Source organism: Mustela nigripes, chromosome 7 (genome assembly GCF_022355385.1).
Source record: "Mustela nigripes isolate SB6536 chromosome 7, MUSNIG.SB6536, whole genome shotgun sequence".
NCBI classification, from domain to species: domain Eukaryota; kingdom Metazoa; phylum Chordata; class Mammalia; order Carnivora; family Mustelidae; genus Mustela; species Mustela nigripes.
Window position 1 is genome coordinate 72338942 of NC_081563.1, and position 19077 is coordinate 72358018.

General features: G+C 38.7%; 1 protein-coding gene across 2 annotated transcripts in view; it reads left to right on the forward strand.

Moving 5' to 3' along the window:
* Positions 1-19077, forward strand: part of FSHR (follicle stimulating hormone receptor) — a 160727-nt gene that overhangs the window by 63150 nt on the left and 78500 nt on the right. For both annotated transcript variants that reach the window (XM_059407808.1, XM_059407809.1), the window contains exon 2: positions 10652-10723. In XM_059407808.1, coding sequence (XP_059263791.1) covers positions 10652-10723 — 72 coding nt within the window. The remainder of the gene's footprint in view (positions 1-10651; positions 10724-19077) is intronic.

Consider the following 19077-nt stretch of genomic DNA (forward strand, 5'->3'; position numbering starts at 1 on the left):
AGATAAAGGACAAGCACACTCTCCACACCATGGAAGAGGGACACAAAGAACACTGATGCTTCTATCCCAAGAAATCCTCATGGGAGACTCTGCAACGCGCCCCCCCCCCACCCCGCCAATAAATCCTTGGCATATGCTTACAATGCCTGCAGGTGGATGAAAGGCTAATTCGAGCTGAACCCACTTCTCTGTACAGTGACAGAGCACCTCATGTCTAGGCAGTTAGGATTCATGCCAAAATGTGAAGAGGCCCTAGAAAAACAAAGTAATTTAAAGTCAAATGCTGTGGAAACTACCCCTTCCAACCTTCCCACCTCTTCCTTCCTGCTAGTCCCTGCCCCACTGGCTTCAAGACCCGTGTGTAACAAAATGAAAAATGCAACCAATTAGATGCACAGATGATTTGGATAGTGGTGCAGTCGTCTGCTGGATCATGGTAAACAGCCAAATCGTGTTATTTAAAGTCTATTTTTTCCAGATGATTTGCTCCTTTAGTTCAATCCTCCTCTTTGGATAGTTTTCCTAAACACATTCCCAGAAAGTTAATTAGGGTAAGAGTTTGATCTAAAGAGTATAAAGCTCAAAAACTCTTGGCATTTTGAGGTCAGGAAGATGATCAATTTCTTTTTGTATATCCTTTGCCAAGCTGTTCTCACTTTAATTTTTAAACTTGTGTGAAATTCAAAGAACACAGAGCCCAGTGTCATTTACACTTGGGCCATCATAAAAAGGCAGCTTTCTCAAAAAGAGTATTGGCTGTTTTCCAGGCCGCCAGAAAGCTTTTTATAGGAACTTTTAAACCATTCTCCTTTAAGCCAAAAAGGGAAATTAAATTTGGCCAAGGGTGAATGGACTGCCCAAGATATGAATTGCTTCTAACAGAGACAGAGTTCAAGGGAATCCTAAAGTTTCCCAATTTCAGGGAAGAAAAAAAAGTAAATCCCACCTACTCCATTTATCACAGAAGAGACACTAAATAACCTGCAATACAGTGAAGAAAATTTTCTTTTCAGATCCATTTTGATAAATTGTGCATTTTTTACAGAAATCATTCAGACACTTTATGCCCTTACGGAGGAAAGGTGCCATCTGACGCGAACAATATGATGATACTTTCAAATTGCTCCCTCTGTTTAAAAACAAATAAATGATGCTGTGGATATGGCCTGGTGAGAATTTCAATCTTGAAAAATTATGAAATATTTCAAGTATGAAGTGTAGAGAATAGTATAATCAACACTCCTAAAACACTCATCTTTGCTGAATCTTAACATTTGGTCATCATTGTCCAGATCTTTTTTAAAAAAATAGAAAATATTTTGGCTATGGCTGTGTCCCACTCCTTTTCCTCTTGTCACAGAGATAATACTGTGCTTATTTTGGTGGTGATCATTCTCAAGTTTCCTTTTGATAAATATACATATATCTTGAAGCATGTTTGTTTGTTTGTTTTTGAAGATTTTTTATTTATCTATTTGACAGAGAGTGAGAGATCACAAGTAGGCAGAGCAGCAGGCAGAGATAGAGGGGGAAGCAGGCTCCCCGCTGAGCAGAGAGCCCCTTGTGGGGCTCAATCCCAGGACCCTGAGATCATGACCTGAGCCTAAGGCAGAGGCTTTACCCCACTGAGCCACCCAGGCGCCCCATTGAAGCATGTTTTAAAATACAGGTTTTATTGTTCTTCAGGAATGGTGAGGCCAACAGATCAGGAGATAGATATTGAAAAGATACTCTGTTACACTCACAGAACCCACAGGCTGGAGGGGCACACCAGGGCACACTGGGAAGCAGAGGGGAAAACAGGACGAGAGGTTTTGTTGTGGCTTCCCTGAAGGGAACTGGTGAAACAGGATAAGGAGGTTTAGGATCACCTACTTTAAATAACTTCCAAGGACTCTGGGGTGTAGAGGTTGCCCTGGGGTGATCAGGGCAGAGGAACAGAGTGTAAGGGCTCTTTGAAGGTGGCTGTAGACCTTAAAGACTCTGGATAAGTTGGTTTGCACATGAAAGACACACTCAAAGGGCAGTTGTTTGCCATCTCTAAGAATTAGCTAGCCCTGGTGGGAGTAGGCCCTCCAGAGCCCACAAAACCCTGAGATGTCGAAACATCCGAAACACAGAATAAAAAGACAAGATTTATATGCAACAATATATTGTTTTAATTTGCATGTTAACCTTTATAAGAGTCATATAATGTACATATTGTGTATATATGGCACCAACTTTTTTTCTCAACATTACCCTTTGGAAATTTATCCAGACTGCTGCATGCAGCTCTGGTCATTTCATTTCTTTTTACTGCTTTATCATTTGGCGCTATGTCAACACGCAACACTTTATTACTATGTATTCATTCTTTTGTTCCTGGAAATTTGTTCCAGGTGTTTTACTATTATAAATTTTGTTACCGTAATTAATCTTTTACCTATTTCCAGGTACCCAATGGCAGAGAGACCTGGAAAGGCATTTCTTTCTTTGACTTTAACACATATTGTCAATGACTACTCAAAGTACTTGTAGCAAATTATCCTTCCATCAAGACTATAGAAAATGCCCTGTTTTTGCCACTGTCTCACCAGCAATGTTATTGTTTCAAGTTTTCCTTGTATCAAGTTTTCCTCTTAATGTTTGCCAGTGCTAGTCTGTAATGGTATTTCATTTTTATTTAAATTTGCATTTTCCTGATTACTAATGAGGTTGGGCATCTTTTCATACGTTTCCTGGTCGTTCCGATTTCCTCTTATATAAATTGCCTGTTCATATCTTCTGACAATGTTTTTTACTGTGTTTTATTTTATTTTTATTTTTTGTAAAGTTCTTCATATTCTGGAAGCTAACGTTGTTAGTTTTATATGTGTTACAGGTATCTTTCCCCAGTCTATAGCTTATCTTTTCAATTATGTATACTTGTTTAATAGAAATATTAAGTTTAATATAGTCAAATGTATCAACTTTTCAATTTTGGGGTCCTTTTTAAAAAAATTTTTATTTATCCTTTAAATTTCTTTTCAGTGGTCCGGAATTCATTGTTTATGCTCCACACCCAGTGCTCCATGCAATACATGCCCTCCATAACACCCACCACCAGGCTCACCCAACCTCCCACCCACCCCCTGCCCCTCCAAAACCCTCAGATTGTTTTTCCAAGTCCATAATCTGTCATGGTTCATCTCCCCCTCCGATTTCCCCCAACTCCCTTCTCCTCTCCATCTCCCCATGTCCTCCGTGCTATTCCTTAAGCTTCACAAATAAGTAAAACCATATGATAATTGACTCTCTCTGCTTGACTTAAAAGTATTCTGAACCCAAGGCACCTGGGTGACTCAATCGGCGAAGCATCTGACTCTTGATCTCAGCTCAGCTCTTGATCTCAGGGTTGTGAGTTCAAACCTCACATAAAATAAAAACCATAAATACAAATAGAAGTGTTCTGGGAGAAAAAAAGTATTCTGAACAGAACTGACCAGAATTTTACATTTTATTTGAAAGTTCTAAACTTTTGCCTTTTCACATTTAGATCTTCAGTAAGCCTAAAATTGAGATTTTTACTATGGTAATAAGTAAAAGTATTATCTTTTTCTATAAGGATAACCAATAGTTTCTTGATTAATCCACACTTTCCTCTACTAATTTTTAATGCTATTCTTTCAATTCCCATGTCCTTTTGTTTATGATCTATTTCTGTGGCATTCTATTCTCTTCCAGTGGCCTATTTCCTAATCCCTGTCGATACCACCACATCTTAATCACTGTAGCTTTCTAAAAATTATATTGCCTGGCATGTCAATTCCCCCAGTCTTGTTTTACACCTTAGAACTGTTCTGGCTCTTCTTTGAAACTTGCCCTTCCAAAGAGTATTAATCGGCTAGTCAATTTCATACAAGCCTACCAAAACAAAAAAATTATTGCACCTCAGATGTGTCATACATTTAATTTATATATTAATGTGGATTAAAACGGATACCTTTATAATACTGAGACATCCCATTTATGAATGTGGCATTTCTGTTAGGCCAGGGTTTTGGTTTTTTCCCATGGTTTTTAAAAATGTTTTTCAGTTAAGTATTTGATTATTCTCCATATAACCCTAATTTGTTTTTTCAGATTTCCTTTTATTGTTTAAGTTTTATGGCCATTATAATTGATATACTTTGAAATAAGAATACAAATTATTTTATGCACTAATTATTCTGCAAGCTACTTTACTAGTCTTTCTTATTAGTTCAACTACTGATCTCTTAAATTCAAGTAGATTTCTTTGTTTCTGTAGACAATAATGTTACCTATAGATAATGACAACTTTTCATCAATAGCACTATCTTTTTTTTTTCCTTCTCTTACTATCTAAGCTAGTACATCTAGCACAATAATGAATGGAAGATGTATTGGCAAACATCGTTGCCTCATTCCTAACTTTAAATGGAATATATCTAGTACTTCATCATTGAGTGTGGAATTAATGCAGTGTTTGATAGATTTTTACCACTTACAGATTGGGAATATTCCTCCCTTTCCTGTGTTAGAGTGAGTAAACTCCTTTTACTAAATATATTTTCTATGCCTCTTTTAACTTCTCAGTGTGGAAATCTTAATAAGAGTTTTCTAATATTTAGCAACACTTGAATTCTAGGACAAACTCAAACTGGCAACAATATATTATTTAGTCTCTCTTGAGTACATACTGTCACTACCTTATTTCAGATTTTTTTCCCCCATTAATGAGATTGACCTAATCTTTCTTCTCTTTTATTGTCCCTGTCTGGTGTTATTACTGATGTTATACTAGCCACATAAAATGGGTTGGAGAGTATTCCCTCTTTGCTAGTTCCTGGAATACTTTGTGAAAGATTGAGATTTGCTATTATTCTAAAAATGTACAGTTTACTTCTAAAATCATATGATGCTGACCTTATTTTGGGGTGGATAGGTTTTAAACTATCAACCCCATTTATAAACAGTTTTACATCTATTCAGTTTTTCTACATCTTCTTTAATCAATTGTGCGATGTGTATATCTCTAGGAAAATTATCTGTATTGTCTGATTTTTCAAATTTAATGTTTTAAAATTGTTCCTAGGGCTAATTTAAAGCCTGCTTATCTGAAGAAACCATCAACAAAATGAAAAGGCAACCTACTAAGTGGGAGATAATTGCAAATGATATATCCAATAAGGAATTAATAGCCCAAGTACTTTAAAAAACATATGACTCAATACCAAAAACCAAATAAACAAATTTAAAAATGGGCATAAGACATGAATAGACTTTTTTCCAAAGACATATAAATGACCAGCAGCCACATAAAAAGATTCTCAGCATCACTAAGCATAAAGGAAATGCAAATCAAAACAACAATGATATACCACCTCACACCTGTCCAAATGGCTAGACTCAAAAAGACAAACAGTAACAAGCATTGGTGAGGATGTGGAGAAAAAGAAACCCTTGTGCACTGTTACTGAGAATGTAAACTCATGCAGCCACTTTGGCAAATAGTATGGAGGTATGTGTATATACACGTGTGTATGCGTGAATTCACACACACATCACACACATTCACAGAAACAATGAAGTATTACTCAGCCATAAAAAATGATGTGACTTTTGCCATTTGTGACAAGATAGATGGACCCAGAGAGTATTGTGTTACATGAAGTAAGTCAGAGAAAGACAAATATCATATAAATTCACTTATATGTGAAATCTAAAAAACAAAACAGTTGAAGAAGTATAAACAGACCCATAAATACAAAGAAGAAACTGGTAGTTGCCAGAGAGGAAAAGAGTGGGGGATGGGAAAAATGAGTGAAGGACAGTAGGAGATACAGGCATTCAGTAATGGAATGTGTAAGTCATGGGGATGAACAGAACAGTACATATAGGGAATATAGTCAGTGGTACTGTAATAGTGCTTTATGGGTGACAGATGGAAGCTCCACTTGTGGTGTGTGTAGCAAAACACAGAGTTGTTGAATCACTGTGTTGTACACCTGAAACTAATGCAGTATTGTGTCAATTATACATTAAAACAAAACAAAACAAAACAAAAACAAAACTAACATCCTCACTTAAGCATCATTTTTCATGACCCTCATTTATTTTGCTTGGTTTTTTTTCTTGGTTGAAGTGAACAGACTTTTTTATTCTATTGATCTTAATAAAAAAAAATAGCTTTTATTTTATTGATCTTCTCTATTATAATTTTCAATTTCTACTCTTATCTTTATTACATTTCTCTATACTCCTTAGGTTTCTTCTCTCAAGGCAGCATTAAATTTTGAATTGTGTCTCAAAGTTAATCTGTTAGATTCTCGTTTATTTATTTCTAAAGTGAAGATTCATAGAAAATAATGCTTTTACCAATATTCTTGATTTAAAGGAAATCTGAGCACAAATTTATGAGTTAATTAGAGCTGGATCAGTAAAGTCATAATGAATCAATTATCAGAAAGTTACTGGTTAAAATAAACATATAAGTAGAGTTTGCAACTTTAAGTGATAAATGGTTTCCTTCAACAAACATTCAGATAAATGTACTTTTCCATAAAAGTCATTTTTAGTGTTAAAGTTGTAAGTCAAAACTCTTGAAACTATTCTAATAAATCTTTTAATATTCTAAGAAAACTCCTTATCCATGTTAGCAATAAACTTATGAAGAAACTTAACCTTATAATAAGTGAAACAAGTTAGTATAAACTATATCTATACATCAAGTTGTAATGTCTAACTGAGTGTTTATCTTTTCAAAACATCTCTATCAATAGTCCTTCATTTCCTCAATTTTCTTACTAAGTTTGTACCTAAAGTTCTGACCAGAAATGGAGTAAATATTAACTTTACAGTTTTGTTTCCACTGTTGTATTATTCCTTCACTAGTTTCCTGTGTTGGAAATGTAGCTTGTGAATTTTCCATTTTCTTTTCTTTTGGGGATAGAAAAGCTATTAATTTCTCTGTATATAGTGATTTATCTGCATTCTGTAAATTTCATATTTTCACTACAGCTCAATTCCAAACAATTCTTAATTAAAATGTAAATTTTTTCTTTGGCTGATGTGTGACTTAAAAGAGTGGGGTTTTTTTGTCTTGGTTTGATTTAATTTTGACTTTCTAGATGTCTGTACATGTATTGGGGGGGTGTTAATTATTATCTCTCATAACTAATTTTTAAGTAGCTTAAATGCACAATGTTAAACAAAATTCTATACTGATTTGCTTTCTGACTTAGTTCTTGGTTGGTATTTTTTCCGGCATTCTTTATAGAATAGTAAATATTATGAAAATCCACCTATTCAATAAGGCATACTGATTTCTCTGTTTACTAGTGTTTGTTTTTTTTGTGTCTTCTTACTAGATTAAATTTTCTTATTTCTCCAAAGGGATTCCTTGGCTAAAATTTCATTAATGACTAATCAAATTTGTCTAAAAGTGTCTTTATTTTACCCTCACATATGAATGTTTATTTCTGGGTAAAGGCTTCTAAACTGGCAGTTATTTTCTATAATAATTGTGAAGATATTTACAAAATTTTCTAATTATTTTTGTTTGAAGGTAGTATATCTTAAGATAGTTTCTTTTTTGGTTCCACTGTTTTAATTCACAGGTATCTCGCAGTAGATTTATATTTGTTTCCCTTCCTAGGACTTGAAATTTCTAAATCTGAGGATTGATGTCTTTTTTAAGTTATGGAAAATTTCCAGACATCTTTTCATTAAAAATTGCCTGTCTTCCATTTTTTGCACCTTTTTTTCCTAGAATGAACGAGATAGAATACAAAATAAATAGAACACAAAAATAAATCTTTGCATTTCATCTTATCTCGTCTCACCCAACACCTTCGCATCAAAACACAGAGCACCTGGCTACCAGGTCCAGAAACTGACCTCTGCCCTGAATACTTCAGCGTCAGTTTACCCTCTTCAGTTTCTGTTTACATTCTGTGTTCAGTGGCTTTACTTTGGGCCCCTGGGGATCTTTCATACTTTCTTATAAGCTCAGTTATGCAATTAAAACAGTATCTGTCATGATTTATAGAAGACTTCTGGGTGATTTTTAGTGGAAATTATTCAGGTTATCTAGTTTTTTACATTTCAGGAAATGGAAGTCAAGACTTTTAATCTTTAAAAAAAAGGATTTAATTATGTTAATAAGTTTAAAACATTTAGTACAGGTATAGGTGTTTAAAATTTTAGAAAATGTATCTGCTACTAGGTTTGAAACAAAAAGCACTATCCAGTTGACTTGTTACTTGCTTTTTCTAGTTTGTTTTAATCATTCTTCTGTCTTGTGATAAATAGGAACAAAAAGAAGTTTTCTATGCTAACTAAGATTAAATGAGTACCTTAACATTGATTCTTGGGTGCCTGGGTGGCTCAGTGGGTTAAAGCCTCTGCTTTTAGCTCAGGTCATGGTCCCAGGGTCCTGGGATCAAGCCCTGCATCAGGCTCTTTGCTCAGCAGGGAACCTGCTTCCTCCTCTCTGCCTGCCTCTCTGCCTGTTTATGATCTCTATCAAATAAATAAATAAAATCTTTAAAAATTCTTTTCAGATGGGAATTCTAGAAGTTGACACTCTTCCAGATACATTGCTCACAGTCTTAATTTAGATCTCTTTTATCTAAATGGTTTCATATAGACTGTGCTTGTAGTATTATGACCTGATGGTTTTAAGACCCAGTCTCAAATTCACCCACTTCTTCCCATCTTCCTTTTACATATTTATGTACTTTGGGATCTTTCTCACTTCAATATTTACATAACACTTGTAGTTTTTACGTCAACTGTATCCCACAACTGTTTTCTGGTGATTCTAAGGTTTCTGGCTTTACCTTCCTATATATATATAAACTCCTCCAGAGCAAAAACAGTACTTAAGATTCTCTCTCACACTGCTTCTCCATAGAGCCAGTCCACACGACAGCCAAAGGCAAACAAAGTTAAAGAACTGTTTGCCTTAATAACTTTACCTGTCACTGGAGTTTCACTAACACAAATAAGTAATAGGAAACTGAAGCAATGAAGGTTTGCGTAGCTATCCAAATTCTTAGTGTTTCATTGTTTAATTCCTGCTGACACACCACCTTGTGGAAGGAAAGATTTAAGAGTGGGGGCCGGGGCATGGGGAGGAGTACCTATGAATCAGTCACAAAACAAGAGAAAGAAAGCTGGAGGAAGGAATAGTGTACCTGTTGTAGAGATTCCAGAAGTGTCACTTGTAATTCCATTCTCAAACTTAGAATTCTCAGACTGATTAAAACCATCTCACAAAAAGGTTTTGAGTACTTGCTATATATCAGGTAATGTTCCCAGGCATTTGGTATACAGTAGCAGACAACTTATACAAAAATCCCTGCCCTTACAGAGTTGGTATTCTAGTTAGAGGTTAGAGATAAATAAATATGTGAATACACAAATAGATGAATAAACATAACGTATGACATGCCAGAGGTGCTGTGAAGAAAAATGTGAGCAGGAAAGGCGGCCAGGGGTTAACTAGAGGAGACTGTCACTTTAAATAGGATGGTTAGAAAAAGCATCACTAAGCAAGTGACCTTTGAGCAAATAGCAGGCTGGAGGAGGAAACCATGCGGATATCTGAGAGAGGAGTGCTCGAGGAGTGCTCGAGGCAGAGAAAGTTGCAAATGAAGAAACACAGGCAAAAAGGATCTGGGATGTCCAAGAACTAGTAAGAGAGTACTGCGGTAAGAGCTAGATAAGCAAGCTAGATAAGGGGGAAAACTGTCAAAATGGAGGGTGAAGGGTCCACGGAAAGGGAGAGCAGGAAGATCCCGGCGAGTCCTGGATATCACTATAAACTGTGAAAGCAAAGTCACTGGGAAAGACCTGACTGAGATAAGGAGCCACTGGAAGAAATTTTGGAGTAGGATTAGACAAGTATTTGAAGCAGAAGAGAATGGCAAAAACTGAAGGTGGCTGAGGTTTCGAGTTTTGGGGTTGTTATGTTGTTGTTGTTTTTGACGAAATAAATTATGTCATGTTTGTATACTGATGGCAGGATCCAGTTAGAGAAGCAAAAATAGGTGAATAAAATCTACACAAGAAAGGGGGAAATTGCTGTAGTGGTTACCTCTACTAGAAGAGAGGAGGAGAGGTCTGACGTGGATTAGAGGGGCTGGTCTCAGCCAGCTCCAGAGTCCTGGTCAACCTTGGTAACAGGAGGGGGGCAGGGTGCAGACGGCTTCATGGCTGAGGGCCATGTAAGGGCATGAGTAAGTTCTCTTCTCCTAGGTTCGTTTTCTCTTTGACCTAGGAAGCAAGGTCAGCTAAGAATGACACTAAGTGAAGAGGTTTTGGGGGTTGGTGTAGAGAAAGAGGAGAGACCTCCCAGAAGGCTACAGGAGGCAACACAGAGTACTAATGAGAGGGTTCATAGTTCAGCTCTGTCACCTCCCACCCATCGGCTGCGTGACCCTGGGCCAATCCGCAAACGTCACTAAACTTGTTTCTTCTTAGGCAAAATGAGGATCACGGCTTTGTGGCGAGGATGAAGAGAGATCATGTAAAAGCAATTGCTGCTACCACTAAATGACCACACTGGGCACATGTTGGCTGTTGACTGCTATTACGGGGTAGGCACTCCATTGTGTATCAGTGAAAGGAGAGGCTGTAATATTTGATGTCCACTCTCTTTCAGGAGGTTTGTCCTCACCAAGCTTCGAGTCATCCCAAAAGGAGCATTTTCTGGATTTGGGGACCTGGAGAAAATGTATGTACCTGACAGTACTATGTGTGAATGCCTCAACCAGGCTGTGGGCAGCCGCGTCACATCATGTCCAGTGTGATACTCAGAAGCCAGACAACCTTCTGAACCGCCTCCCATCTTCTTTCCTAATGATGGGGAATCTTTCAGAGAGTGGCTGTTGAGATGAGCCTAAGGTCAGTCTAAGCAATCCTCACTTTTTCTTCTCGAAGGCATTGCTCCCAAGTACCTGGGAGCTGAATTTTTATAAACCAGAGCTCATTTTCTCTGCTCATACCCAGGGATATTGTTTATTATTTCTGATTAAGTTTCAATTAACAGTGGGGCCTAACATTTGTGTTTGAGATTCTAGAGACTTTTCTTTCCCAAGCCACACTGACAGGTGGTAATTGATATATCAACATTTAAAAGCAGTAGGAAAGGTTATAGCACTGAAGGAGATTGCCTTTGAAAAGAGAAGACCCCTCTGCTAATGCAAACATTTGCTCCTTACTGAACTAGTTTAATGTAGGCATCTCCCCAAACAGGCTTTTCTCAAAATGAGGCACAGGAGGAAAAAGTACAATAACTTCTGCCATGTTTAAAATAACCCACTCTTCCTTTGAAGACTCCTGATCCCATCTCCCAGGCCTCAAGGGCCAGGAAAATCTGTTCTTTACCACAGTGGCAGCCAGAAGTTAAACACCAATAAATATAGCAACAGATAAATGGATTACACAGGAGGGAAAGATTTTTTTCTTGTTGTAAGAAGAAAGCAACTCCCCAGGTTACATACAGTTCTCTTTCTTAGAGCCATTCCATTTTCCTCTTGCTTCTTTCACCCCTGTTTAAGAATACTTGCTGAAGTCTGAGGAAGCAGGAGAGAAACCCATTAATGAAGGAAATATAAAGCAGAGAGAATGGCGATGTGTCTCAGCAATTACATCACATGCTGAGAGGACGGTACTCAGGATCCTGGATTGGAGAGCTCGCTTCAATAGAAACTTACAGTACGACCTTGATTAAATCACTGTATCTCTCGGGCCTTTGGTTTCCCCATCGGTGGGTCAAGGAAGGAGTTTTCAAAGAAGGGAATAGCTTACGTGATTCCTAAGTATAAGGATCCCCAGCTGGAGGAGAGCTCATTTTAAAACCTGCCATCTTCAGGGTTTACCTTCTTGAGGACGTCAACACTTACAGGACTTAGGAGATAGGGCACTCTTTGGAGTAGAGTTCACCAAAGGAAAGAAGGAAGCAATAGAGTTGGAGAGATTTCTGCTCAAGGTGTATTCCTCGACAGGTGAGCCATTGCCCTGCCTGGAAGTGACATGAACTAAATAACAAGCCTATCTGATATGCCTTGTCCCCAAGCAGCCCCGTAACTGCATAGCAAACGTGCTAAAGGGAGGAATACCATATACCACAAATAATCCACCTTAATCACATTCAATCCAGCCAAAATGAATGACCCCTCATTGGCTCTTCACCACCAGCTGGGACCTTGCAATAAAAATAAAAGTTGTTAAACTGGGCTGATAGAGCCGTAATCCCAGAGACAGGGCAGCTGGCTCACAAACTCCTCAACTTCCTTAAACGCAGCTTGTCCATTTCCACGGCTGTCCCTATTAATCAGCCTACACTGACACAGCAAGATGCCTAAAACAAAATTAAACTCATCTCATTTCTGTTCAATGCTTTTTGTATCCCAGAGCTTCAAAAACATTGCGTAGTGGAAGGCCTGGCGCCAAACTGAACTCTGAACAGACTGTACCCTTCAATCTCTATGCTCCCCTTCATCCACTGTCTCACCTTCTGCTCTTGGTCGGTGATGAGTGCTCATCTCCTCTCTCATCTCCTTCCCTGTATTTCTGTTCTTCACTGAATTTTTAGCCAGTTTCCCGAACTCAGTAAGCATTGGCTTCCTCTTCAATATCTCCCTCTCCGTGGAGCATAAAATCCCTTTGATTCATTCTGCACATGTGGCAACATTTTACCTCTCCTCTTTCTTGCCACTCCCACTCTTGTGAAAGACAGGGGCATTCACTGGCCCCTTGTCTTCTTTCGCTCACTCCTCAGCCAGCCCTCATGATATGGGACCACAAATTCTCTAACACCATGTAATTATTCTGTGAAAGTTCCCAACAGATGGAATGGCCGGACTCATGACTTCTACTTTGTGTTCTTCATACTTAACTTACATGCAGCCTTGCAGGTCATTGACTATTCCTGCCATTCTTCCTAATACTTATTCCCCTTTCCACTTCGGAGACACCACACCCTCCTGCCCACTCTGCGAAGCTCCCAGACCACTCCACAGATGATTCTTTCCATCTTTCTTGTTCCTCAGCTGCCCCTCAGAAAATCAGATTTCTAGGCTCCGTTTTGGCCATTTTCTTTTTTATATTATTTTCACCATCCCTGATCATTATATATCAAATGACGCCCTAGTGTCAGGGCTCCTAAATGACAAGTGCCTCAAATTTAATACATCCAGATTAGCTCACTGTCTTTATTCTTAAATTTCTCATCTTCCCACATTGCCCAGTGACTAGCATTACCACCTGTCGAGACTCCCAAACAGGAAAATTCAAAATCTCCCTTGACTTTCTGTCCCTTAAACCCAGGTCCCTTTCCAGTCCCATTGGCTCTTTCTCAAAAATATCCCTGGAGGGGCACCAGGGTGGCTCAGTGGGTTAAAGCCTCTGCCTTCGGCTCAGGTCATGGTTCCAGGGTCCTGGGATCGAGCCCCACATCGGGCTCTCTGCTCAGCGGGGAACCTGCTTCCTCCTCCTCCTCCCCCCCCCTCTCTCTCTATCTGTCAAACAAATAAATTAAAAAATCTTAAAAAAAAAAAAAAATCCCTGGAATCCAGCCCTTCTCTCACTCCCACTGCTATTAGGTCCAAAGTCTCATCAACACTTAGATAGCCTGTTATGTGAGGCTGTTATGCCAGCCCCTGCTCCAATCCCCCTAGCTCCCTGCTGCCAGACCCACACTGCTCAAACTTTCTTACAGAAGAAACTGGAGGGACTCTCACTGCCATAGGCTTCAGTCAGAAGTGCCTGGCACAAAAATCAAAGCCCTTTAAATTTCCACCATACCCACTGCATACTCACACATTTTCACCAGGCAGGAGAAATTGCCATTTCTCAAGCATTATCATTACCAGACATTGTACTTATTTAGAATGTGATGGCTGGTTCTTTGAACAATGCCTAGCACATAGACAGATCAAAACCAAACAAACAAAAACTCTTAAAAAAAAAAAAAACCCAGTTACAGGTGAATTAATTAGCCAATTAATTAATTAACAAAATATATTTTCACACTGCTGTCCCTCTGACTAAAACTTCGCTTGAAATTGGAAAAGGAATCCCGTTTGTCCTCCAAGGTCCAGACTAAATATTTACTCCTCTGTAGCCTTTCCAGAATTCTCTCAGTGTTTCCAAACCATAATCTTATGTCTATACTATCAATAACACATTTATCAGGCTGTATTCAGAATTTACAGTTTTTCCAGATCCCTTCATTGTTCTTTAAGGGCAAGGGCAAGTATAACTTTTTGTTAAAGTACAAAACCCAGTCCTACTGTTTTTGCCTCCTTGCTATACCTCTAATCTGTCCACTTACCTCCTTCTCCGGCTACTGTAATCTTTCCCTAGATAACTGCAACCGTTTTCTGTTTCAGCTGCCCTATCCACCAGCATGCCCTCTGCTCAACCCCCCACCCATTCATTATCCGGCAACCAGAGTGATAGTTTCTAAACTCCTATCTAATCCTGTTCCCTTCCACATCTGTCCTGCCATACGCACATACATGCCATGCCTTACCAGTGCTCTCAACATAAAAAAAAGAAATGAGACCCTCTCACAGTCTCTCCTTTGTCCTATTTGCCCTTTATCAGTTCACAAAACATACTGTGTTATCTGCCCACCATGAACCTTGGTTGGTGCATGCTGTTCCTCCTGACTAACACTTCTTTTCCACTCTGTGCTTTTAATTTAGTTGGCTCCTACACATCCTTCAGATTCCCATGCCACTGTCATTAGCCTAGAAAAGCCCTCCCTGGCCTCTCCAAATAGGAGAGTTTATGTAGGAGGGGGTTTTGCCCTATCACTAGTCTCCCGGTGCTGACTTTCATTTTAACAATATATGAAACTTATTTATGTGATAATTTAATTTCTAACTCCCTGATTGGACTAAGGACATGTTTGTGTTTTTTCAGTATTGGATCCTTGGTGCCTTGCACAACAAATGACTGATAAATGCATGAATAAAAATGAATCAACAAATATAATTAGTTGGGAGGACTAATTGGAAATAAAAATACCAAATAATATGAACGATAGTGATAAGCAATGTACGAGTTGATAAGCATACTGTGAATGACTGAGAATCTACTGTGATTCAGGTACTTATGTGGTGATAGTTTAAAATGCACAAGATAATTATGTTCAAAGTAAGTGATACAAACATTGTATTTGTTAGGCACTTTCTGTTGTGAGAGGCAAAAGAAAATAAACCTCGGATAGGCTTAAGGAAAGGCAGGAAATGTAATGGCTCATTTAACTTGATGGTCAGAGAGGACAACGGCTTTAGAAACAGCTCTATTCAGGTTCCATGTCCTTAGGACTTGGCCTCTCTCCCTCTCTCAGGTCTCCCTTATACTATGTTAGTTTCAGCCCTTTGCCCCAACCCAGTGACAAGATGCCAGCAGCAGTTCTGCTTCTCATCTCCTGGGTTCCATTCAGAAGACCTGACCTTCTTTTTTTCCTCCATCTCATAAAATCTTAAAATTTAGTGTGACTCCTTTAGATGACACAACCATTTCTGGACCAACCACCACAACTAAAGGAAAGCAATGCTCAGAGTGGCTGTGGCCTGGGTAACAGGTTCCATACTCAGAGTTGAGAACACCCACCCCACCCACATGGGCTTGGAGTGGGGGAGGGAGAGCCACTGACAAACCCTGTGACCACTGCCCGAAAAAAAGAGACTAGGGGCTGGTGGCTGAACCAACAGATGATGTCGAAAAAGAAAATTAGTCTGGTTCTCATCCCCAAGAGACAGGTCTCTGTGGCTTGGGTGGTTGAGGCTTTGATTCTTCCCCCTTCCTCCTGTTAGAAAGATTTAAAGAATCTAGCAACTCTGCCCAACTCATGCCTGATGATTCTTCTTCCATTAACCCAACCCCTCTGTTTCTGCAAGAAGTCACAAGCGAAAGCAGTCTTTCTGATAAAGGAGAGGCAGTTGCTTCTCCCTGAGAAATGAAATGATCACTGTTCACACCATGGCTTTGCTCAGCCTCACTGTCTCAAACCTCCCTACTCCTCACTGCTTTGGGAATGGCTGGGGGAAAAGGAACCATTAAACCCTCTGCAATGTGAAGTGGCTTTGCAAAGTGCACTGTAAACTGTTTACATTGTCTTTAATTACTTCAGAGCCATATGTCAGCTTGGTATAAAGTGTGAGGATTACACTGAATAGGGTAGGGGGAGTAGGTGACAAGGTGGTGATTTATGGTAACCAGAAAAATTATGTATGGAAATGAGTGCAATTTAAAAACACATCTACGTGCTATTATAACACTGGAGGGGGAAGAAAAGCCAGTTTATAACAAAATATCTTTGAAAATAGGAGCATGATGAATATGTAAATGAGACCAATCAACATCAGCTGAGATATGGTATATGCAGATGAGGCGGCAATGAGCCAACATGTGAAATAGCTCCCAAGCCATAAATATGAACCATATAAAATTCATTTGAAATATTCATGATAACATAAGGACAAAAAATATAATCAAGTGATTTATTTACATATAAAAATGAGAACACTAGTCTAACACTTCAGCCTCCACACCCAGATCACTGGGGAAAGAAAAGTTAACTTAAAGAGGGACTTCTAGAAGGAGAAATTTATTAAATGAGAACTAGAGCAAACATACAAAAAAAGTTGAGGATCCTTCGATTTCTCAGTTCTTTGGACTCACTCAAAGGCACATAAAAAGAAACAGATCAGGAACCAAGACTGTAATGCTGGAAATTTGGGCTCCAATATGCTTTGCCTTCCAGAGCACCTCCTTGTTAGATAATGTAAGTCCATTCTTGCCCCAGATTTCTGTGTTTCTGAGGTAATAGGCAGAGGAGCCCCACATGGTGAAATAAAACAGGAGGGGGGGGGCAGACCGATGACACGCCAGCTTCCTGGTTAACAAGGGGAGGCCAGTGTTGGAACAATTAGGCCCCTGAATAGGAAGAGGAGATATGAACCCCTGGGCATAAAAAGGATAATGAAGTTCAGTGGTTCTCATCTCAGATTACACTTTAGAACCCCCGGGTGGGATTCTAAAACAATTATAAAATAAAATAAAAATATTTTAGAGGCTCCTAAAATAATCCAAAGGCCTGTCGTTTGCAGGGATTTTCATTTGTCTGGGGTGGGGCCAAGCACTGATCATTTTTTCAATGCTCCCTTGCTGACTCTAATGTCCATCCACTGTTGAAGGCCCTGAGGTGGATGATATTTAGGGCTGAATCCAGTTTGTAGACAGAACAGAAATAAATGTATGTAGTGTGTCTACCGGCTGTGGCCGGAGAACAAACAAAAGGAGGATGGTAGAGATAGGATCAAAATAGCAGCTGGGGCGAGGTCATGGAGTACCTTAGAGGCTACGGGGACAAGTCTGGCTCTCATAGTTAATCATGGGTATGAAATGAGTTATTTTGAACAACCAAGTGAATGGTTTGATTTGTATTTGTTAAGTATCACTCACACACAGACTTTTGTCTCTATCCATAGAGCTATTAGTCTAGACAATACTGGATATGGGTCGGGCTCTGGAGAGCTCTGGAGAACTCTCATACACATCCGGTGAGAATGCAAGATGGTACAACCTCTTCAGAAAAGAGTTTGACAGTTTCTTATAATGTATTTCCCCAAGAGAAATGAAAACATATGTCCATCCAAAGACTTGTTGGAGAATGTTCATTACAGATTTATTCATAATAGCTCAAAACTGAGAATAACCCCAGGCACATCACGAGGTCAGGGGGTAAAGAAATTGTGTTTTACCCATGTGATAGAGTATTACTCCAAAATAAAAAGCAATCAACTGCTAATACAACATGGATGGATCTCAAAAGCATTATACCAAGTAAAAAAAGCAAGCCAGACACAAAAGAATACACATGATTCTATTTATATGAAACTTTAAAAAAGAAAATCTGTGGTGCCAGAAATCAGATCAGTGGTTGTCTAGAGCCAACAGTGATAGTAGAGATTGTTTGGAAAGGAGAACAAGGAACTTTTCAGACTGGTACAGATGTTCTCTATCGTGATTGCAGGTTGTTACAAAATAGATCCATTTGTAAAAACTTGAACAGTTAAAATGAGCATATATTATCATTTGTCAAATTATACTTCAATAAAGTTGACTTTTAAAAAACAATTCTTTAGTACCTATTTGGGGCCAGTTTTAAATACTGCATCTCTGTTAATCTGGACTTTACAGACAGGGATACTAACATTCAGCAACGCTAAGCAACTAAACAGCATCAGAGGGTCCTTCAGTGGGTAAAGCAAGGTAGTCTGATCCTTCCTGCTACACAAGACTTCCTTTATGTTGGCATCTACTATTTCCCAGAATTATTCTGCTAAAATTAAAGAGTGACCAAGGGTAACATTATGGCTGTGAAAGCTTTCCTTGATGTCATTTATAATTAGACGAGTGGATTTCTAAACCTAAGCACTCGGAACTTCCATAAACCAGAACCCAGAGTCATTTTTTTAACGGAGAATCATAGAAGTGGACAAAACTCTTCTTTCAGTATTTTTCGCCTTTGACTTCCTGTGTGCCAACTCATTTCTGGGTAGAGCTCTTGCTGAGACGGACTTAAGTTCAAGGGTTTACAAACTGAGCCGCCTGTTAAGTTGCAAATTAACTTAGTCAGCAGTTGCGAAATGTAAAATTAAGCCAATTAAGTTGTCATTATTGACCCAGGTCAAACATGAGTTAGTGTCTAGAAGGTCAAAGTCCTTGTCTCATTTCCTGTTCTCCATAAATATTCTGAAAATAAGTATTTTTGTTATATTTATTGCTTCAACCAAGAATACAAGAAGCTGTTTTCTTGTCACGTTTTGGATTGATATGGTTTTAGTAATGCCATGAAGTCTCTTTATTTCAACTGTTTCTAGGTGGGTTCTTAAAATAAACTCTACAATATCTAATGGCTGTCCAGCTCAAAAGAGAATAATTTATTAGCTTCATATTTAAATGCTTAGATTTTTGCCCATTTTGGTTTTGCTTTGATTTCTTTTATGGGTTGGGGGGGATAGGAGAGGGGAAGTGTAATAGGGGAATCAGAGTTCCTGAGATGTG